The 23,008-nt window shown below is 49.8% G+C and overlaps 1 protein-coding gene across 1 annotated transcript in view; it reads left to right on the top strand.

The window, feature by feature from the left end:
• Positions 1–309: 309 nt before the first annotated feature.
• efna3b (ephrin-A3b) overlaps positions 310–23,008 on the top strand; it is a 35,008-nt gene continuing 12,309 nt past the window's right edge. The window contains exon 1 of the mRNA XM_088905052.1: positions 310–503. Within this exon, the coding sequence (XP_088761178.1) occupies positions 397–503 (107 nt within the window). The 5' untranslated portion in view covers positions 310–396. The remainder of the gene's footprint in view (positions 504–23,008) is intronic.

Genomic DNA, 23,008 nt, shown 5'->3' with positions numbered 1-23,008 from the left:
TTTAAAGACCAGCCGAGAGATTTCCACATTTTTGCATTACGTGCGGTCTTCTCTTCTTAAGAAACTACGCTCCTGCTTGGGGATATATTGCCAACAAACCGTCTTAAAGCGGAATATTTTTTTGACTTCGCCGCCTCCTCCTCCTCCTCCTCCCCTCAAACTGGAAAGCGACAACTAGGACAGGCGGGGTACCTGGGGGGTTTCTGGGGTGTGTGTGCGCGCAGTTGTGCTCTGGGGGGGGTGGGGGGGGAATGGGAGACGGGGATCCTGTCCTGGGTGCGGGAGTGCATTAGCGGCAGAACCTGAGTCCCCGGAGGGACCTCTCCGTCTCGTGCGCCCGTCCCGCCGGCACGCGCCCGTGTGTGGGAGAGCGAGACCCGGCGGAGGGCGCGAGCGATGGCTCGCTGTGCGGCGGCGGTGTGCTTCCTCGTGCTCACCTGGGCGGAATCCCACCTGGCGCTCGCGAACAGGCACGCCGTGCACTGGAACAGCTCCAACGCGCAGTGAGTACCGGGGGGGCGGGTCGTCCCCCCCCCCCTCCTATCTCAACCGAACACCGAATGTACCCCCCGAACCCCAACTCCCAGACCCCCCCCTGCTCCTTTCCCGGCAGGTAATGTGGACGTTTCTCCTCTTAGCGCGGCGTGTGCCACCTGTCTGCGATCCGCGGAGGGGGTCTGTGCGCGCAGGCTGTCCGGCCGGGCCGGGCAGGGAGCTGCCCGTGTGTCTGTATGCCCCTGTGTGTTGTCATCTCCCGGCTGTATCTCGGCCGATCTGTGTGTGTGTGTGTGCGCGCATCTCCCGCGCTCGCTATCTGTCTGCATCTCTCGCTATCGCCGCGCGGATCTGCGCCCCGAGCCGTCTCCGCGTCTGCGGCTCTCGCTCGGTGTCCGGAGCGCCGTCTGGCCACGATCGGGCACCGAGCCGGGCTCGGTGCACCTGCGGGACCGCCGGCGAGTGAAGCCGGGTGTCCCCTCGGCTCAGCGACGCCACGACCCCGCGGTGCCCTGGTGAAAGGAGAAGCGCCTGCCTGCGGAACAAACTTTCTCCCAGACTGCTGTTCTCTAACCTGCAGACAGGACACGAGCAGGGCGCTCGCACTGAAACACCCCATACCAAACTATGGAAACTGGGTAGTGGTGATTGGTTCTGCAGTATATCTTATATTCTCATAGTAACACTGTTCCTGTGATCTCTGGGTGCTGAGCCAGTTTACTGGAGTAACACTGTTCCTGTGATCTCTGGGTGCTGAGCCAGTTTACTGTAGTAACACTGTTCCTGTGATCTCTGGGTGCTGAGCCAGTTTACTGGAGTAACACTGTTCCTGTGATCTCTGGGTGCTGAGCTCAGCCAGTTTACTGGAGTAACACTGTTCCTGTGATCTCTGGGTGCTGAGCTCAGCCAGTTTACTGTAGTAACACTGTTCCTGTGATCTCTGGGTGCTGTGCTCAGCCAGTTTACTGTAGTAACACTGTTCCTGTGATCTCTGGGTGCTGAGCTCAGCCAGTTTACTGTAGTAACACTGTTCCTGTGATCTCTGGGTGCTGAGCTCAGCCAGTTTACTGGAGTAACACTGTTCCTGTGATCTCTGGGTGCTGTACTCAGCCAGTTTACTGGAGTAACACTGTTCCTGTGATCTCTGGGTGCTGAGCCAGTTTACTGTAGTAACACTGTTCCTGTGATCTCTGGGTGCTGAGCCAGTTTACTGGAGTAACACTGTTCCTGTGATCTCTGGGTGCTGAGCCAGTTTACTGTAGTAACACTGTTCCTGTGATCTCTGGTGCTGAGCTCAGCCAGTTTACTGTAGTAACACTGTTCCTGTGATCTCTGGGTGCTGAGCTCAGCCAGTTTACCATAGTAACACTGTTCCTGTGATCTCTGGGTGCTGAGCTCAGCCAGTTTACTGGAGTAACACTGTTCCTGTGATCTCTGGGTGCTGTACTCAGCCAGTTTACTGGAGTAACACTGTTCCTGTGATCTCTGGGTGCTGAGCTCAGCCAGTTTACTGTAGTAACACAGTTCCTGCGATCTCTGGGTGCTGAGCCAGTTTACTGTAGTAACACTGTTCCTGTGATCTCTGGGTGCTGAGCTCAGCCAGTTTACTGGAGTAACACTGTTCCTGCGATCTCTGGGTGCTGAGCTCAGCCAGTTTACTGGAGTAACACTGTTCCTGTGATCTCTGGTTGCTGTGCTCAGCCGGTTTACTGTAGAAACACTGTTCCTGTGATCTCTGGGTGCTGTGCTCAGCCGGTTTACTGGAGTAACACTGTTCCTGTGATCTCTGGTTGCTGTGCTCAGCCAGTTTACTGTAGAAACACTGTTCCTGTGATCTCTGGGTGCTGTGCTCAGCCAGTTTACTGGAGTAACACTGTTCCTGTGATCTCTGGGTGCTGAGCTCAGCCAGTTTACTGTAGTAACACTGTTCCTGTGATCTCTGGGTGCTGAGACAGTTTACTGTAGTAACACTGTTCCTGTGATCTCTGGGTGCTGAGCTCAGCCAGTTTACTGGAGTAACACTGTTCCTGTGATCTCTGGGTGCTGTGCTCAGCCAGTTTACTGGAGTAACACTGTTCCTGTGATCTCTGGGTGCTGTGCTCAGCCAGTTTACTGGAGTAACACTGTTCCTGTGATCTCTGGGTGCTGAGCTCAGCCAGTTTACTGTAGTAACACTGTTCCTGTGATCTCTGGGTGCTGAGCCAGTTTACTGGAGTAACACTGTTCCTGTGATCTCTGGGTGCTGAGCTCAGCCAGTTTAATGGAGTAACACTGTTCCTGTGATCTCTGGGTGCTGAGCTCAGCCAGTTTACCGTAGTAACACAGTTCCTGTGATCTCTGGGTGCTGAGCCAGTTTACTGTAGTAACACTGTTCCTGTGATCTCTGGGTGCTGAGCCAGTTTACTGTAGTAACACTGTTCCTGTGATCTCTGGGTGCTGAGCTCAGCCAGTTTACTGTAGTAACACTGTTCCTGTGATCTCTGGGTGCTGAGCTCAGCCAGTTTACCATAGTAACACTGTTCCTGTGATCTCTGGGTGCTGAGCTCAGCCAGTTTACCGTAGTAACACTGTTCCTGTGATCTCTGGGTGCTGAGCTCAGCCAGTTTACTGTAGTAACACTGTTCCTGTGATCTCTGGGTGCTGAGCTCAGCCAGTTTACCATAGTAACACTGTTCCTGTGATCTCTGGGTGCTGAGCTCAGCCAGTTTACCGTAGTAACACTGTTCCTGTGATCTCTGGGTGCTGAGCTCAGCCAGTTTACTGTAGTAACACTGTTCCTGTGATCTCTGGGTGCTGAGCTCAGCCAGTTTACTGTAGTAACACTGTTCCTGTGATCTCTGGGTGTGTGTCAGTATTACTCTAATTAAGCAATCCCAATCTCCATGCAGGAGCTGGGTTGTGTGTGAGTATTACTCTAAGCAGTCTCAAGTTCATTTGTGGAGCTGTGTTGTGTGTGTCAGCATTACTCTAATTAAGTACTGTAGTCTCAAACTCAGTGCTGGTGCTGTGTTGTGTGGATCAGTGTGTGTGAGTATTACTCTAATCAAGCAGTCTCAATCTCAGTGCTGGTGCTGTGTTGTGTGAGTATTACTCTAATTAAGCAGCCTTAATCTCAGTGCTGGGGTTGTGTGTGTGAGTATTGCTGTAATTAAGCAGTTTCAATCTCAGTGCTGGAGCTGTGTTGTGTGTGTGTTGTGTGAGTATTGCTGTAATTAAGCAGTCTCAATCTCAGTGCTGGAGTTGCGTGTGTGAGTATTGCTGTAATTAAGCAGTTTCAATCTCAGTGCTGGAGCTGTGTTGTGTGTGTGTTGTGTGAGTATTGCTGTAATTAAGCAGTCTCAATCTCAGTGCTGGAGTTGCGTGTGTGAGTATTGCTGTAATTAAGCAGTCTCAATCGCAGTGCTGGAGCTCTGTTGTGTGTGTGTTGTGTGAGTATTGCTGTAATTAAGCAGTCTCAATCTCAGTGCTGGAGCTCTGTTGTGTGGTTCTGTGTGTGTGTGAGTATTGCTGTAATTAAGCAGTCTCAATCTCAGTGCTGGAGCTGTGTTGTGTGGTTCTGTGTGTGTGTGAGTATTGCTGTAATTAAGCAGTCTCAATCTCAGTGCTGGAGCTGTGTTGTGTGGATCAGTGTGTGTGTGAGTATTGCTGTAATTAAGCAGTCTCAATCTCAGTGCTGGAGCTGTGTTGTGTGGATCAGTGTGTGTGAGTATTGCTGTAATTAAGCAGTCTCAATCTCAGTGCTGGAGCTGTGTTGTGTGGATCAGTGTGTGTGAGAGTATTGCTGTAATTAAGCAGTCTCAATCTCAGTGCTGGAGCTCTGTTGTGTGGTTCTGTGTGTGTGTGAGTATTGCTGTAATTAAGCAGTCTCAATCTCAGTGCTGGAGCTCTGTTGTGTGGTTCTGTGTGTGTGTGAGTATTGCTGTAATTAAGCAGTCTCAATCTCAGTGCTGGAGCTGTGTTGTGTGGATCAGTGTGTGTGTGAGTATTGCTGTAATTAAGCAGTCTCAATCTCAGTGCTGGAGCTGTGTTGTGTGGATCAGTGTGTGTGAGTATTGCTGTAATTAAGCAGTCTCAATCTCAGTGCTGGAGCTGTGTTGTGTGGATCAGTGTGTGTGTGAGTATTGCTGTAATTAAGCAGTCTCAATCTCAGTGCTGGAGCTGTGTTGTGTGGATCAGTGTGTGTGAGTATTGCTGTAATTAAGCAGTCTCAATCTCAGTGCTGGAGCTCTGTTGTGTGGTTCTGTGTGTGTGTGAGTATTGCTGTAATTAAGCAGTCTCAATCTCAGTGCTGGAGCTGTGTTGTGTGTGTGTTGTGTGAGTATTGCTGTAATTAAGCAGTCTCAATCTCAGTGCTGGAGTTGCGTGTGTGAGTATTGCTGTAATTAAGCAGTCTCAATCTCAGTGCTGGAGCTGTGTTGTGTGTGTTGTGTGAGTATTGCTGTAATTAAGCAGTCTCAATCTCAGTGCTGGAGCTGTGTGTGTGAGTGAGAGTATTGCTGTAATTAAGCAGTCTCAATCTCAGTGCTGGAGCTGTGTTGTGTGGATCAGTGTGTGTGAGAGTATTGCTGTAATTAAGCAGTCTCAATCTCAGTGCTGGAGCTCTGTTGTGTGGTTCTGTGTGTGTGTGAGTATTGCTGTAATTAAGCAGTCTCAATCTCAGTGCTGGAGCTGTGTTGTGTGGATCAGTGTGTGTGAGTATTGCTGTAATTAAGCAGTCTCAATCTCAGTGCTGGAGCTCTGTTGTGTGGTTCTGTGTGTGTGTGAGTATTGCTGTAATTAAGCAGTCTCAATCTCGGTGCTGGAGCTGTGTTGTGTGGATCAGTGTGTGTGAGTATTGCTGTAATTAAGCAGTCTCAATCTCAGTGCTGGAGCTCTGTTGTGTGGTTCTGTGTGTGTGTGAGTATTGCTGTAATTAAGCAGTCTCAATCTCAGTGCTGGTGGCGCGTTAAGGACTCAGTGCTGTCGCTGCAGGAGGAACAGATTGGGGTCAGTGTGAGAAACTGACTCTGCTCGGAAACAGCAGGACAGGCAGTCTGCCCCCCCTGAGAGCGATGGGGGAGGACAGAAGGAGCGAAGGACACAGGTGATGGAGAGCAGGAGAGCAGCAGTCTGCTATCCTTGCCTTACCTTCGCTAGGAAGGGCCTGACGTAGGTGCTCAGGGGGCTGGCGGATGTGCTCCCGGGAGTGTGGCTGTTGTTTTTCCCAGCTCGTGCCGTGCTGGCTGCCTGCCCCGAGGGGGGGACGGTCCGTACTGCTGAAACACCCTTTTTCTCAGCGCAGGCACAGAGGTGCTGTGTAGGGACTGAATCGGCCACGAGCACTGTGCTGTCCCAACCTCCCTGGCATTCAGCAGGAAATGTGCGCGTGACGGCTTCTGCTGTGGACTGTGTCATTGAGTTTGCCGTGATCGCTGGGAATGGGATTCTCCCAAGGGACAATGGAGTGCATGGGATTGCATCAAGCCATGTGGGGCTTGCTGCAGCAACAGCACCCCCTGGTGGCTGCCAAAGGTACCATTGAAGCCAAGAAGTGGATTAATTTAGCTGTCTCATTAAGTCTGTGTGAGCAAATGAAATCTTAAAACGGCAAGTTGAACTTGAAGTCTCCAGCCTATGATGTTGCCCCAGCACTGCGATTAGTGGTAAAACCTGGAGTGGATCAGACTGCTGTGCACTGGGAGTCGGACTGAGACCACTGTCAGACCTGCACTGGATTGGACTCCCTCTCTTACATTCTGATTCAGAGAGCTTTATTGGCTCTTTGAGAGATCTCAGTCTTTCTCGCTGGGTCACTGTTTGTCTAACTGGGGACACCCTCTCTCTCTCTCTCCTGTGGTCACTGTCTGGAGACACTGTCTCCCTTCCTCAGTCTCTCTGGGGTCACTGTCTCTCTCTCTCTCTCTCCCCTGTGGTCACTGTCTGGAGACACTGTCTCCCTTCCTCAGTCTCTCTGGGGTCACTGTCTCTCTCTCTCTCTCCCCTGGGGTCACTGTCTGGAGACACTGTCTCCCTTCCTCAGTCTCTCTGGGGTCACTGTCTCTCTCTCTCTCTCTCTCTCTCCCCTGTGGTCACTGTCTGGAGACACTGTCTCCCTTCCTCAGTCTCTCTGGGGTCACTGTCTCTCTCTCTCTCTCTCTCCCCTGTGGTCACTGTCTGGAGACACTGTCTCCCTTCCTCAGTCTCTCTGGGGTCACTGTCTCTCTCTCTCTCTCCCCTGGGGTCACTGTCTGGAGACACTGTCTCTCTCTCTCTTTTGCTGGCTTTAGGTGTTGATGCAGCAGGAAGTGTAACCCTAGTTTGTTGACTCTCTGGAAATGGCATTTTCTGTTTATCTTATTACATTTGTTTAATGCAAGGTAATTTTGTGAGGGTGTGGGAGTTGATGCATTATCTCAGCCCGACCTTAAAACCTGCAAATGACTCATATTCATTTTCAAATACCACATGTGTCTGGACTAATAAAACTACAAGATTTTTTGTGATATTTTACCAGCTTTGCAACTTCAGGTTCTTCTCGGTTAATTCTCTATATTAATCTATTAATCTCCCCGCCACTCTCTGATGATGATGAAGGAGTGTTCATGTGAAGATACAGACAAGCTGGACTGAGTGTCTCTACAGTTCCTCTCCAGCTCTGATGATGATGAAGGAGTGTTAGTGTGAAGATACAGAGGAGCTGGACTGAGTGTCTGTACAGTGACTCTCCAGCTCTGATGATGATGAAGGAGTGTTAGTGTGAAGATACAGAGGAGCTGGACTGAGTGTCTGTACAGTTACTCTACAGCTCTGATGATGATGAAGGAGTGTTAGTGTGAAGATACAGAGGAGCTGGACTGAGTGTCTGTACAGTGACTCTACAGCTCTGATGATGATGAAGGAGTGTTAGTGTGAAGATACAGAGGAGCTGGACTGAGTGTCTGTACAGTGACTCTACAGCTCTGATGATGATGAAGGAGTGTTCATGTGAAGATACAGAGGAGCTGGACTGGGTGTCTGTACAGTGACTCTACAGCTCTGATGATGATGAAGGAGTGTTCATGTGAAGATACAGAGGAGCTGGACTGAGTGTCTGTACAGTGACTCTACAGCTCTGATGATGATGAAGGAGTGTTAGTGTGAAGATACAGAGGAGCTGGACTGAGTGTCTGTACAGTGACTCTACAGCTCTGATGATGATGAAGGAGTGTTAGTGTGAAGATACAGAGGAGCTGGACTGAGTGTCTGTACAGTGACTCTACAGCTCTGATGATGATGAAGGAGTGTTCATGTGAAGATACAGAGGAGCTGGACTGGGTGTCTGTACAGTCACTCTACAGCTCTGATGATGATGAAGGAGTGTTCATGTGAAGATACAGAGGAGCTGGACTGAGTGTCTGTACAGTGACTCTACAGCTCTGATGATGATGAAGGAGTGTTCATGTGAAGATACAGAGTGTTCTGTACAGTTATGCCACAGATTTCCAGTGTCCTTTCTCATTCTCAGTCTCATTCTGCATTCCAGCCTATTGTCTGAGAGGCCCCCGATCCCTCTGTCTTTGTGTTCCAGACAGAGAGAGGAGGGAGAGGAAGATAAAGACCGGGGGGGGGGGTGCTGAGATCTGAAGTCGACGCTGGTCTTTATCTCAGAGTAATAGATCGCCCTCCCTGGGCGTGTTGCCCTCTAACCTGATGCTAATGGCTCACAGCCACCAGCTCCTGTGCGGTGGTGCACTGAAACTCACACGAGATTTCAAAGGAGAAATTAAATATTGACATTAATGTCTGCATGAAGTATTAAAATACTTAAAGGTCCTTACCCTCCTCTGCAGTGGAGAGCACTCAGTGTCCAGGACCTGCCCTGTGGACACCGGTCTCAGTCTGGACCTGTTGTTCTGTACACTGGTTCTGGTTCTGCTGACAGCGCTCTCAGTCTGGGCCTGTTGTTCTAATTCACCTGACAGTGGCCTTAGTCTGGGCCATCTGTTCTGTGCTGTGGTTCTGGTTCTGCTGACACCAGTGTCGGGCTGGGCCTGCGGCTCTGTGGTATGGTTCTGGTTGTGCTGACACTTGACACTAGTCTCAGTCCGGGCTCTGTGCTGTGGTTCTGGTGGTTCTGACTCTGCTGACAGTGGCCTGTGCTGTCTGTGCTCTAACAGGTGGAGTGAGACTGTCAGTTCCCTGTCACGTCTCTGCACAGATAAGAGCAGGATCTGAGAGACCTCTTTGACAAACATCACAGCCTCCCTCTCCTCTCCTGCGTCTGTCGCGCCTCCTGATGATCCACTCTTGACTCGGGTTCTGTGTGTGTTTGTGTGAAGTTGTGGCCCTGTGTATGAGTGTGACTGTGTGTGTTACAGTACGTTACATGTTTACAGTACTGGTGTGTTCATGTTCCAGTATGTGAGTGTATAACTCATCCAGTAGGTCTGTTACAGTATCTGTTATGTATGTATTAGTCTTACAGTATGCGTCTATGACATTGACATTGTTACGGTGCATGTGAGTTACAGTAGGTGTGTTACAGTATGTCTGTACCATTGTTACAGTATGTTGCAGTATTACAGTGCGTGAGTTACAGTAGGTGTTACAGTATGTCTGTGATGTTGTTACAGTATGTTGCAGTATTACAGTGCGTGTGAGTTACAGTAGGTGTTACAGTATGTCTGACATTGTTACAGTATGTTGTAGTATTACAGTGCATGTGAGTTACAGTATCTGTTACAGTAGGTGTGTTACAGTATGTCTGTGACATTGTTACAGTGTTTGTTGCAGTATTATAGTGCGTGTATCTGTTACAGTAGGTGTTACTGTAACAATGTCACAGACATACAGTAACACCTACATGCACTATAATACTGCAACAAACACTGTAATAATGTCACACAAACATACTATATGTTTGTTGTAGTATTACAGTGCACGTGAGTTAACAGTGTTACAGTATCTGTTATGTGTATTAGTCTTACAGTATGTCTGTGACATTGTTACATGTTACAGTATCAATTCCAGTATGTTAAATATACTGTATGTTATCTGTGTGTTTTATGACTTGTATGTTACAATGTTATAGTAAGTTGCTATACTACGTTTGTGTTATAGTAGAAATGTGTTACAGTTTTATAGTACGTGTGTGTGTTACAGTAGCTGTGTGTTATAGTACGTGTGTGTGTTCCAGTGGGGCATCGCTCTGTGTCTGGCAGTGGGAGTGCTGGTAGCTTGCTACATGGGGATCACTGTCTGAATACTAATCTACTAAGCTGCATGGTTCTGTTTTATGAACAACTGGAAGCTTACAATGATGATGAGGGTGATGATTATGTCATATTGACTTCTGGTGATGTAGTTAATTGCATTCATATTTTTGTCATTATTTATATTAATAAACTATTGTGTTTAATAAATGTAGATTACCACTTGTTTTCACATTTACAGAGCAGTCTGAGCCACTCTAGACTTTAGTGGACTGGACTGACATTACTGTGAGCTGGATTAGTTATTAATTGAAATTATAATCAGACTCCCACTGACAGAGCACTCTGAGACTCTCCAGGATGGACTGGACTGTCTTTACTGTGAGCTGGATTAGTTATGATCTGGGATTATAATCAGACTCATACTGACAGAGCAGTCTGAGACTCTCCAGGCTGGATTCGACTGACTTTACTGTGAGCTGGATTAGTTATGGACTGGGATTATAATCAGACGCACACTGACCGAGCAGTCTGAGACTCTCCAGGCTGGACTGGACTGACTTTACTGTGAGCTGGATTAGTTATGAACTGGGATTATAATCAGACGCACACTGACCGAGCAGTCTGAGACTCTCCAGGCTGGACTGGACTGACTTTACTTTGAGCTGGATTAGTTATGAACTGGGGTTATAATCAGACTCACACTGACCGAGCAGTCTGAGACTCTCCAGGCTGGACTGGACTGACTTTACTGTGAGCTGGATTAGTTATGAACTGGGGTTATAATCAGACTCACACTGACCGAGCAGTCTGAGACTCTCCAGGCTGGACTGGACTGACTGGACTGTGAGCTGGATTAGTTATGAACTGGGATTATAATAAGACTCCCACTGACCGAGCAGTCTGAGACTCTCCAGGCTGGACTGGACTGACTTTACTGTGAGCATAATTATTTTGCTCTCCGCTCTCTCTCTCTTCCTCTGTCTCTTTCCTGGGGTGTCTGTCACTCTCTCTCTCTGACATACGGTGCAGAGTCAGTGATTTGGAAAGACAGGTCTGTCCAGGGGAACAGCGGTCTACACACACTGAGTCTGTCTCTCTCTCTCTCTCTCCCTCCGTCACAATGTTAGTGTGAGTCTCTAGCTATGTGTTCTGCAGCACAAGTGGAATTTGGTGTTGCCCAGTGCCTGGGCCAGGTGTGAGGTGATGAAGGAAGAGGGATCTAGAGTGTGTTGTGGTGTCTGCCTCTGCCCCTCTCCCTCTCTTCCTCTCTCTCATTCTCTCTATCCCTACTCTCTCTCTCTCTCTCTCTGTCTCTCTCTCTCTGTGTGTGTGTGTGTGTGTGTATGTGATGAAGTGGAATGAATGCAGTGATGTCTGAGTACAGGGCCTCCTGCTGTGCTGGAAAGGGGGGGTTAATGTGTCTCGACCTGGGGGGGTCTGAGCAGACGGGGTAGACAGAGCGTGAGAGGAGCAGGGCAGGGAGAGGAGAGAGCAAGGAGGAAGAGGGAGCGCGGGACAGGAGAGCTGGGGGGGGGTGGATGCTGTTGTTTTTTTAAGGATCAGTACGAGTGACTGCACCTGCCCTCCCCTGAGACAGCCTGATGGGTTTATCTCTCTGTCAGCCCCGGTTCTCCTTACTCGTTTACGCGCTGCTCCCCGGAGACAGCGGGCAGGGCGCTCGTGTGTGTGTCTGCCGAGGGGGGTACGTGTGTACACTGGAGGGGGGGGGGGTTAATGCATTTTTCTCACTGGCTGCTTCTTTCTCCCTCGTCCTGTGAGAGCATTTACTGACAGGCGCATGCCTTCAACGCAGGGTCCAGTCACTGCATCGGAGGGCTCCGGCGACACAATGCCAGGCACAATGCGGAGCAGGCCCCAACACCACAGTGCAGCCCGCCTGCCTGCCTGCGTCCCAGTGTGCAAGTGTTTGGGGAGTGTGGGCCAGGCCAGGAAATGGGAAAAGAGTGTACGAGAGGTTCAAAATTGGATGGGGATATTCAATCTGTTTGGTTGCCAGTTGAGAAATGAACGGCCGAGCTCATCCAGACGTTTCTCTGAAAAAAAAGTCCAGATGTCAAGAACGAGGATGTGCAGCTTGTTCCACGCTCCCGCAACCCTTAGCGTACAGAAGCACTTCCTGTTTGAGATCTTTAATGCACTTCCACCTGTGTCTTCTGGTTCGTGTTTCACTATTGATCCACTGTTTGTGTTTGTAGTAGAAAGAACGAGGGAGTTCATACAGGGCACCGATTATAGCTGCCTGGGGTATTCAGACAGCTGTGTGGTGAAAACTGAGCACTGTGGAGCAATGCTCTTTGATCTCCACAATTGATTACTTCCTAGCAGTTATATAGTGCCTAGTGTGAAGTGGGAGAGAGGGAAGGAGAAAGAGGGATGGAATGAGAGAGCGCTACAAGGTGGAAAAGCAGAGAGATCCAGGCGCAGTGTGTCATTAACATTCAGGGTCGGCGCCTGGTTACCCCAGCAATACCCTAGGAATGAGAGAGGAGAGCAGGAGTTAGAATGGGGAGCAGGGAGAGAGGAGAGGGGGGAGCGGGGAGAGACTGTGTGTGTGGGAGGGAGGGAGGGTATTAGACGGGACTGCATTAGACGGGACTACTGCAGATGGGACTGCATTAGACTGGACTATTGCAGAATGGACTGTATTAGACTGGACTGCATTTGACTGGACTGCATTTGACTGGACTACTGTAGACTGGACTACTGTAGAATGGACTACTGCAGAATGGACTGTATTAGACTGGACTACTGCAGATGGGACTACTGCAGAATGGAGTGTATTAGACTGGACTACTGAAGACTGGACTACTGCAGACTGTATTGGACTAGACTGGACTGTATTAAACTGGACTGTATTAGACAGGACTACTGCAGACAGGACTACTGCAGACTGGACTGCATTAGACTGGACTACTGCAGACTGGACTGTATTAGACTGGACTGTATTAGACTGGACTACTGCAGACAGGACTACTGCAGACTGGACTGCATTAGACTGGACTACTACAGAATGGACTGTATTAGACTGGACTACTGCAGAATGGACTACTGCAGACTGTATTGGACTAGACTGGACTGTATTAAACTGGACTGTATTAGACTGGACTACTGCAGACAGGACTACTGCAGACTGGACTGCATTAGACTGGACTACTACAGAATGGACTGTATTAGACTGGACTACTGCAGAATGGACTACTGTAGACTGTATTGGACTAGACGGGACTACTGCAGACTGGACTGTATTAGAGAAAGAGAGAGTGTGTGTGTGTGTGTGTGTGTGTATACATCTGTACCTGGCAGTACTTGTTCAGCTTGTCAGGGCAATGAAGGATTTCAGCTGAAGAGGGAGGGACACAGAGTAAGAGAGGCATGAGGAAGGAGGATTGGAGAGAAAGGGAGAGAGTGATAATCAGAGGGATAATAGTTGGGAAGAGACCAAAAGAGAGGAGGAGAGAGAGTGATGTGCACAGAGCACGAGTGGTGATGAGTGAGTCAGAGGGCAGGGGGGTATTCTGGCAGGTGGGGTAGCATTGTTATACACTGGGGGGGCCTTGATCCCAAGCAGGGGGCTTTCCTACCAAATGCCCGCTGCTGCTGCTGCTGCTGCTGCCATTGAGACTGGCAGAGTTAACGAACCAGAACCCACCAGGCCTGGCAGGCACTCTATAGACGCCTCTGCCAAACTGCAAGGACCCCGGGTCCAGGCAGGCAGCCAGCTACAAGACAGGGGGCCGTTTCACTGCCTGAGCAAAAACAACAACAATACAGAAAGCATTGGACAATGCTCAGCCACCCAAAGACAGACCACTGCTGTCGAGTTTCACTTCACAGACGCTCTGCCATTCCTTCTACACACAAGACATAAGGAGATGCCCCCTGGTGCTGTACCACAGTGACAGACGGGAGTCTTCTGGTCACTTGCCAAAGATGAACTGAGTTTCAGTAGGAGTACAGAGGACTCTGGAGTTCTGCCTTTGTGCTGTTCATTATAGATTGGATTATAACAAACTGGACAGGAACAGACTAGAGTATAAATGTCTGGACTGAATTTTAATAGACTGGACTGTAATCGACTGCACTGGAGACATTAACCAACTGGACTCTGACTGGACTGGACTACAGCAGGCTGGGCTGCACTGGACTGTGACAGACTGGACTGAACTCCGACAGCAGACTGGACTGGATTCTGACATGGAATTCTGACAGAGCGGAACGGATTTAATCAGATTCTGAGTGTGGCCTGGTCTACAGCAGACTGGACTGGAATCTGACGGTGGAATGGATTACATCAGATTGGACTGGACTGGATTCTGGCAGACTGGAATGAACTGTCACAGTAACACACTGTAAGTGTGATGCGTGTGTGTTGGCGTGTTGCTGTCTCGCAGTAATCTGTGTCCTGTGTGCTCTTGGCATGTATCACGTTTCTGCACCACACACCGAGAGAGAGGGGGAAGTTGTTAATATTTTATTTTGCGGTTGAGTTTTCAGACAACAAACATCATCTGGCTTTGTTAGTACAGACACTTCAGTATAAAAAGCTTTGTACCTCTCTGTACCTCTCTCTTTTCACCACTCTCTCAGATTCAGATTCAAAGAGCTTTATTGGCATGACCAATGAACTGCAGAGTTGCCAAAGCAGATACAATTAACACAACATTTACAGTCCAAACATTATTATGTGAGAGGCTCACTGTCTGTTCCTCAGGCTGGGACAGGAGATCACACACTGTATTATTATTATTGAGAGACAGGCTCACTGTTCCTCAGGCTGGGACAGGAGATCACACACTGTATTATTATTATTGAGAGACAGGCTCACTGTTCCTCAGGCTGGGACAGGAGATCACACACTGTATTATTATTATTGAGAGACAGGCTCACTGTCTGTTCCTCAGGCTGGGACAGGAGATCACACACTGTATTATTATTATTAAGAGACAGGCTCACTGTCTGTTCCTCAGGCTGGGACAGGAGATCACACACTGTATTATTATTATTGAGAGACAGGCTCACTGTCTGTTCCTCAGGCTGGGACAGGAGATCACACACTGTATTATTATTATTGAGAGACAGACTCACTGTTCCTCAGGCTGGGACAGGAGATCACACACTGTATTATTATTATTGAGAGACAGGCTCACTGTCTGTTCCTCAGGCTGGGACAGGAGATCACACACTGTATTATTATTATTGAGAGACAGGCTCACTGTTCCTCAGGCTGGGACAGGAGATCACACACTGTATTATTATTATTGAGAGACGGGCTCACTGTCTGTTCCTCAGGCTGCGACAGGAGATCACACACTGTATTATTATTATTATTGAGAGACAGGCTCTCTGTCTGTTCCTCAGGCTGGGACAGGAGATCACACACTGTATTATTATTATTGAGAGACAGGCTCACTGTTCCTCAGGCTAGGACAGGAGATCACACACTGTATTATTATTATTGAGAGACAGGCTCACTGTCTGTTCCTCAGGCTGGGACAGGAGATCACACACTGTATTATTATTACTGGGAGACAGGCTCACTGTCTGTTCCTCAGGCTGGGACAGGAGATCACACACTGTATTATTATTATTGAGAGACAGGCTCACTGTTCCTCAGGATGGGACAGGAGATCACACACTGTATTATTATTATTGAGGCTGGGACAGGAGATCACACACTGGGCTGCAGTTCTATTGAATTTCCTCTCTCAGCAGGATTGGAATCTGTTCAGATTCTAGCAGGTGTGGGAATTCCGGGATTAGGTTTGTTATTTTAGGGAAGAATATTTGTCATATCTCAAAGTATTCCTCCCAGTGCAGCAGGAATCTGTCTGTGTTTCTCCCTGCTGGCAGTGGGAGCACAGCCTGTCCTCTCTGGACAGCCAGGTCTGTCTGTGTTCAGTGTCTGTGGACAGCCTGTGGTCGGTGATTATATCCTCTCTGGCAGCCAGGTCTGCCTGTGTCCAGTATCTACATTCAGGCTGTGGTCACTGAGCCTGTCCTCTCTGGACAGCCAGGTCTGTCTGTGTCCAGTTTCTCTGTCCAGGCTGTGGTCAGTGAGTCTGTACTTGGTCAGGGTCTGTTTCTCTTTGCTGTTTCTTACCCTGGTCAGATACTCAGCTTGTGTGTACTGTCTGTTTAGGGTCCTTTAGCATTCCAGTTTGCAGTTTGTGTTGTGTGTGTGTGTCCCAGGCTTGTGTTGTGATTGCTTGACTGTGACTGGTGTTGCTGAGGCTGGCTGGTGTCAGTGAGCTTCAGGACCAGCTGGCTGAGGGGCTCTTCTCTGGGCTCAGCAGGGCCTTGTGGTGGAAGGAGCTCTGGTCGCTGTTTCTCAGGAGTGCCCACTGCTTGATTGCTCTCTTCTGTATATTGATTAGTAATGGGTATTGGCCTAATTCAGCCCTGCACACAGAGTTAGGAGTTTGTCTCTGCACATCAGTGTAATCCTGGTCTGAGAGTACAGGGCACTGGGCTGGGTTACACTTTTTCACCAGCCCTTTGGATCTCTTCCTCTTCCCATTCCTTCCGTCGTCTTTTTGCTCACTCCCTGTCTTCCGCAGTCCCCCCTTGCGCCTCCTGCGCCTTAAGAACTCCCCTTATCTCCGTGTCCCTCTGTGCCTCTCTCTTTCACTCCCCGTTTCTCTTTCTGTCTCTCCTTCCTTCCCTCCCTCCTTATCTTTCTCCCCCAGTCTCTGGCCTCGTCTCCCTGCGCGGCCCGTTGCTGTGCCAACGTGGCACACCGTGCTGAGCGTGCCCAGACGGGCAGCAACAGCTGTCACTCAGGGGCTGGGACGGGCATCTGCTCGCTCGGAGAGCACCAGAGGTAATCAGTCTTGACAGAACAGAGCAATTAAAATTGTCATATTTAGCTCGTGAGCTTAGGCTGACCTCCTAAAGGGCACTCATTCACCATGCCACGCGGTGTCTGCGCAGTGCTGTGCCATGCCGAGACATACTGAACTGTACTGTACTGACTCAAACTGCACTGCACTGTACTATACTATACTGCACTGTGCTGTACTGACTCAAACTGCACTGTACTATACTATACTGAACTGTACTGTACTGACTCAAACTGCACTGCACTGTACTATACTATACTGCACTGTGCTGTACTGACTCAAACTGCACTGCACTGTACTATACTATACTGCACTGTGCTGTACTGACTCAAACTGCACTGCACTGTACTATACTATACTGCACTGTGCTGTACTGACTCAAACTGCACTGTACTATACTATACTGCACTGTGCTGTACTGACTCAAACTGCACTGCACTGTACTATACTATACTGCACTGTGCTGTACTGACTCAGACTGCACTGTACTATACTATACTGCACTGTGCTGTACTCACTCAAACTGCACTGTACTATACTATACTGCACTGTGCTGTACTGACTCAAACTGCACTGCACTGTACTATACTATACTGCACTGTGCTGTACTGACTCAGACTGCACTGTACTATACTATACTGCACTGTGCTGTACTCACTCAAACTGCACTGTACTATACTGTACTGCACTGTGCTGTACTGACTCAAACTGCACTGTACTATACTGTACTGTACCGCACTGTGCTGTACTGACTCAAACTGCACTGTATTATACTGTACATTTCTATACTGATTCATACCGCACTGTACTATACAGTACTGCACTGTCCTGGACTATATTACTGTAACACTGAGGCAGTGCGGTGATTTCTAGTGTGATACTGTGCACTACACTGTACTGTAACAATACTGGACTGCAGTACTGTAACACTGAGGCAGTGCGGTGATTTCTAGTGTGATACTGTGCACTACACTGTACTGTAACAATACTGGACTGCAGTACTGTAACACTGAGGCAGTGTGGTGATTTCTAGTGTGCTACTGTGCACTGCACTGTACTGTAACAATACTGGACTGCAGTACTGTAACACTGAGGCAGTGTGGTGATTTCTAGTGTGATACTGTGCACTACACTGTACTGTAACAATACTGGACTGCAGTACTGTAACACTGAGGCAGTGCGGTGATTTCTAGTGTGATACTGTGCACTACACTGTACTGTAACAATACTGGACTGCAGTACTGTAACACTAAGGCAGTGCGGTGATTTCTAGTGTACTACTGTGCACTACACTGTACTGTAACAATACTGTACTACAGTACTGTAACACTGAGGCAGTGCGGTGATTTCTAGTGTGATACTGTGCACTACACTGTACTGTAACAATACTGGACTGCAGTACTGTAACACTGAGGCAGTGCGGTGATTTATAGTGTGCTACTGTGCACTACACTGTACTGTAACAATACTGGACTGCAGTACTGTAACACTGAGGCAGTGCGGTGATTTCTAGTGTGATACTGTTCACTACACTGTACTGTAACAATACTGTACTACAGTACTGTAACACTGAGGCAGTGCGGTGATTTCTAGTGTGATACTGTGCACTACACTGTACTGTAACAATACTGGACTGCAGTACTGTAACACTGAGGCAGTGTGGTGAATTCTAATGTGTGTTGAGGCTTAACTGTCTGTTCCTATTGTGCTGCCCATGCATTGTGCACTATGCTGACAGCAGATTTTCCATTCAGTGAATTCTCAACAGAAGTAGTGAATGACGGAAAGAATAAATAAAGGGGTGAGAGAGTGTCCACACTGCTGTGGTGTGTACAGCTCAAACAGCAGCCAGTGTTTTAGACAGGAGGGGCAGGGCTAGATCTGAGATAATAATACAATGATGATGGAGTGTTAATGTGAAGATACAGAGGAGCTGGACTGAGTGTCTGTACGGTTACTCTACAGCTCTGATGATGATGAAGGAGTGTTCATGTGAAGATACAGAGGAGCTGGACTGAGTGTCTGTACAGTGACTCTACAGCTCTGATGATGATGAAGGAGTGTTCATGTGAAGATACAGAGGAGCTGGACTGAGTGTCTGTACAGTTACTCTACAGCTCTGATGATGATGAAGGAGTGTTCATGTGAAGATACAGAGGAGCTGGACTGAGTGTCTGTACAGTGACTCTACAGCTCTGATGATGATGAAGGAGTGTTCATGTGAAGATACAGAGGAGCTGGACTGAGTGTCTGTACAATGACTCTACAGCTCTGATGATGATGAAGGAGTGTTCATGTGAAGATACAGAGGAGCTGGACTGAGTGTCTGTACAGTGACTCTACAGCTCTGATGATGATGAAGGAGTGTTCGTGTGAAGATACAGAGGAGCTGGACTGAGTGTCTGTACAGTGACTCTACAGCTCTGATGATGATGAAGGAGTGTTCATGTGAAGATACAGAGGAGCTGGACTGAGTGTCTGTACAGTGACTCTACAGCTCTGATGATGATGAAGGAGTGTTCATGTGAAGATACAGAGGAGCTGGACTGAGTGTCTGTACAGTGACTCTACAGCTCTGATGATGATGAAGGAGTGTTCGTGTGAAGATACAGAGGAGCTGGACTGAGTGTCTGTACAGTGACTCTACAGCTCTGATGATGATGAAGGAGTGTTAGTGTGAAGATACAGAGGAGCTGGACTGAGTGTCTGTACAGTGACTCTACAGCTCTGATGATGATGAAGGAGTGTTAGTGTGAAGATACAGAGGAGCTGGACTGAGTGTCTGTACAGTGACTCTACAGCTCTGATGATGATGAAGGAGTGTTAGTGTGAAGATACAGAGGAGCTGGACTGAGTGTCTGTACAGTTACTCTACAGCTCTGATGATGATGAAGGAGTGTTCATGTGAAGATACAGAGGAGCTGGACTGAGTGTCTGTACAGTGACTCCAGCTCTGATGATGATGAAGGAGTGTTAATGTGTGTCCTCCATTGTGTGTGTGTGTGAGAGAGTGAGAGTGTTCAGGTCCTCCTGTGTCAGCGTGTGTTTGTCAGTGAGGGTCTGATTCAGACAGTGTTGCCCCAGGGCTCTGTGATGTAGCCGAGTTTAATAATCTATCAATTATTCATCAGCTGTCTCTCTCTTAAGAGCGCGGAGGGGGAGAGGTGGGAGAGCAAGCGAGGAGGAGGACAGAGGGAGAAAGAGGCAGGAGGGGAGGAAGAGTGCGAGAGATGGGAAATCCACGTCAAGGAGCAATGCAGATCCTCCTCCTTTCCTTCCTGCTTCAGGGAACCCCAATTTCACGGGGTCCCTGGGCGTGGAAGGATCGGACACTCGCACCACCTGCTCGCATGCTCAGGGGCTTTTCCCAGCAAAACGCCAAGCACAAAGCGGATGAGGCCAAAGCACACTGGTGCAGCGCCACGTCCCAGAAGAGAGGGGTCTTTTCCTCGGTGTGCAGGGCCTGATGCAGACGCTCGCTGTGTGCAGCTGTGGACGGGTGTCGGAGATGCGGGGGAGGTGGGACTGTCTCTCTCTTGGGTGCTGCAGAGACATGTGCGCCACTAAAGTCCTTTCCCGGTGCAACACTTGCAGGTCCAGCTCCTGGTTGCTCTGTTACTGTAATACCGCTGAGAGCAGTTCCGCGGAAATGACAAAATACTTCTGGACCAGTGCTGGCCGTCGGCACACAGAGCACTGGAGCCACTCCAGCACGACAGTATTTAATTCCACCCGGAGAAGCTGCTCAGTGGGGTAGAATTTAGCAGTCGCTTTCCAAGGAGAACGTTGCGATTTCCAAGAAGAGCGTGTTAAACTGTGCTGCTCCACATGGGAACGAGGTGTTCTGCAAGAGCTCGCTGCAGGAATCCGGTCTGTGAAGCTCGCTGCGGTGTGTGTGTGGGGCGCCGCCTGGTGGCCATTGTTGGTACTGCGCCCGCCTCGCACATTCACACTCACCCCCCCCCAGTGCCTGCTGGCCTCACTAACTAGCTCAGCTCCATCACTTAAAGGGAACTGGTGATGAGACAAAAAGGAAGAGAGAGAGGGAGGGAGGGAGAGAGCAGCCCATCTCTTCATTTGTTTTCTACTTCTGTTCATCCCTGGAGACACACGGCAAACGCGATCTCTCTCTCTCTCTCTCTCTCTCCTTTCCTCTTTCTGTGCTCCCCTCTCTCTCTCTCTCTTTCTCTCTCTCTCTCACTCCCTTGACTGGGTTTAAAAATAGAGCCGCTCTCTCTCTCTCCTCCTCTCTTTCGCTCCCTATACATTAACCACTCCGTCTCTTCTCCTTCCTCCCTCCTCATCCCTCTCTCTGCTTTAAAACCTATCTCGGCCCGTCCCCCCCTCTCTCCCGGCTTCTCCCTTTGACTTCCTGTCTCCCGCTCCCCCTTCCTGCTCTCCTCCGGTTCTCTCCCCCTCTTCCCCCTCTCCATTTAAAAATAGGCCTGCCCCGCTGGCTGCCGCGCGCGCGCGCTCCCACGTCGCTCCGGGATCCTTTCATCTGCGCTCCGAGCAGGAGAAGAGAGGGATTGCGGAGGGGAGAGAGGGAGAGAGGACTGGGGAGGAATCCAGCAGTCGAGATGACAAGCTTGTTATTCGACTCGGCGCTTGTTAACACATCGATTCTGCATCTACTCCTCTCCCAGCTCTGAATTCACACACTGACACCCCCCTGACTGGACTGGAGACACTGCTGTCCCTCTCCTCTCACACTCCCCCTGAATTCACACACTGACACCCTCCTGACTGGACTGGAGACACTGCTGTCCCTCTCCTCTCACACTGCCCCTGAATTCACACATTGACACACCCCTGACTGGACTGGAGACACTGCTGTCCCTCTCCTCTCACACTGCCCCTGAATTCACACACTGACACCCCCCTGACTGGACTGGAGACACTGCTGTCCCTCTCCTCTCACACTCGCCCTGATTTCACACACTGACACCCTCCTGACTGGACTGGAGACACTGCTGTCCCTCTCCTCTCACACTGCCCCTGAATTCACACATTGACACACCCCTGACTGGACTGGAGACACTGCTGTCCCTCTCCTCACACTGACACACCCCTGACTGGACTGGAGACACTGCTGTCCCTCTCCTCTCACACTGCCCCTGAATTCACACACTGACACCCCCCTGACTGGACTGGAGACACTGCTGTCCCTCTCCTCTCACACTGCCCCTGAATTCTCACACTGACACACCCCTGACTGGACTGGAGACACTGCTGTCCCTCTCCTCTCACACTGCCCCTGAATTCACACACTGACACCCCCCTGACTGGACTGGAGACACTGCTGTCCCTCTCCTCTCACACTGCCCCTGAATTCACACACTGACACCCCCCTGACTGGACTGGAGACACTGCTGTCCCTCTCCTCTCACACTGCCCCTGAATTCACACACTGACACACCCCTGACTGGACTGGAGACACTGCTGTCCCTCTCCTCTCACACTGCCCCTGAATTCACACACTGACACCCCCCTGACTGGACTGGAGACACTGCTGTCCCTCTCCTCTCACACTGCCCCTGAATTCACACACTGACACACCCCTGACTGGACTGGAGACACTGCTGTCCCTCTCCTCTCACACTGCCCCTGAATTCACACACTGACACCCCCCTGACTGGACTGGAGACACTGCTGTCCCTCTCCTCTCACACTGCCCCTGAATTCACACACTGACACACCCCTGACTGGACTGGAGACACTGCTGTCCCTCTCCTCTCACACTCCCCCTGAATTCACACACTGACACACCCCTGACTGGACTGGAGACACTGCTGTCCCTCTCCTCTCACACTGCCCCTGAATTCACACACTGACACCCCCCTGACTGGACTGGAGACACTGCTGTCCCTCTCCTCTCACACTGCCCCTGAATTCACACACTGACACCCCCCTGACTGGACTGGAGACACTGCTGTCCCTCTCCTCTCACACTGCCCCTGAATTCACACACTGACACACCCCTGACTGGACTGGAGACACTGCCGTCCCTCTCCTCTCACACTCCCCCTGAATTCACACACTGACACACCCCTGACTGGACTGGAGACACTGCCGTCCCTCTCCTCTCACACTGCTCCTGAATTCACACACTGACACACCCCTGACTGGACTGGAGACACTGCTGTCCCTCTCTTCTCACACTCCCCCTGAATTCACACACTGACACACCCCTGACTGGACTGGAGACACTGCTGTCCCTCTCCTCTCACACTGCCCCTGAATTCACACACTGACATACCCCTGACTGGACTGGAGACACTGCTGTCCCTCTCCTCTCACACTGCCCCTGAATTCACACACTGACACACCCCTGACTGGACTGGAGACACTGCTGTCCCTCTCCTCTCACACTGCCCCTGAATTCACACACTGACACACCCCTGACTGGACTGGAGACACTGCCGTCCCTCTCCTCTCACACTGCCCCTGAAGTCACACACTGACACCCCCCTGACTGGA

The sequence above is a fragment of the Atractosteus spatula genome, chromosome 25 (genome assembly GCF_055471065.1).
Source record: "Atractosteus spatula isolate fAtrSpa1 chromosome 25, fAtrSpa1.hap1, whole genome shotgun sequence".
Lineage (NCBI taxonomy): Eukaryota > Metazoa > Chordata > Actinopteri > Semionotiformes > Lepisosteidae > Atractosteus > Atractosteus spatula.
The sequence above is the reverse complement of the archived record's forward strand: the minus strand, read 5'-3'. Positions and strand labels throughout refer to the sequence as shown.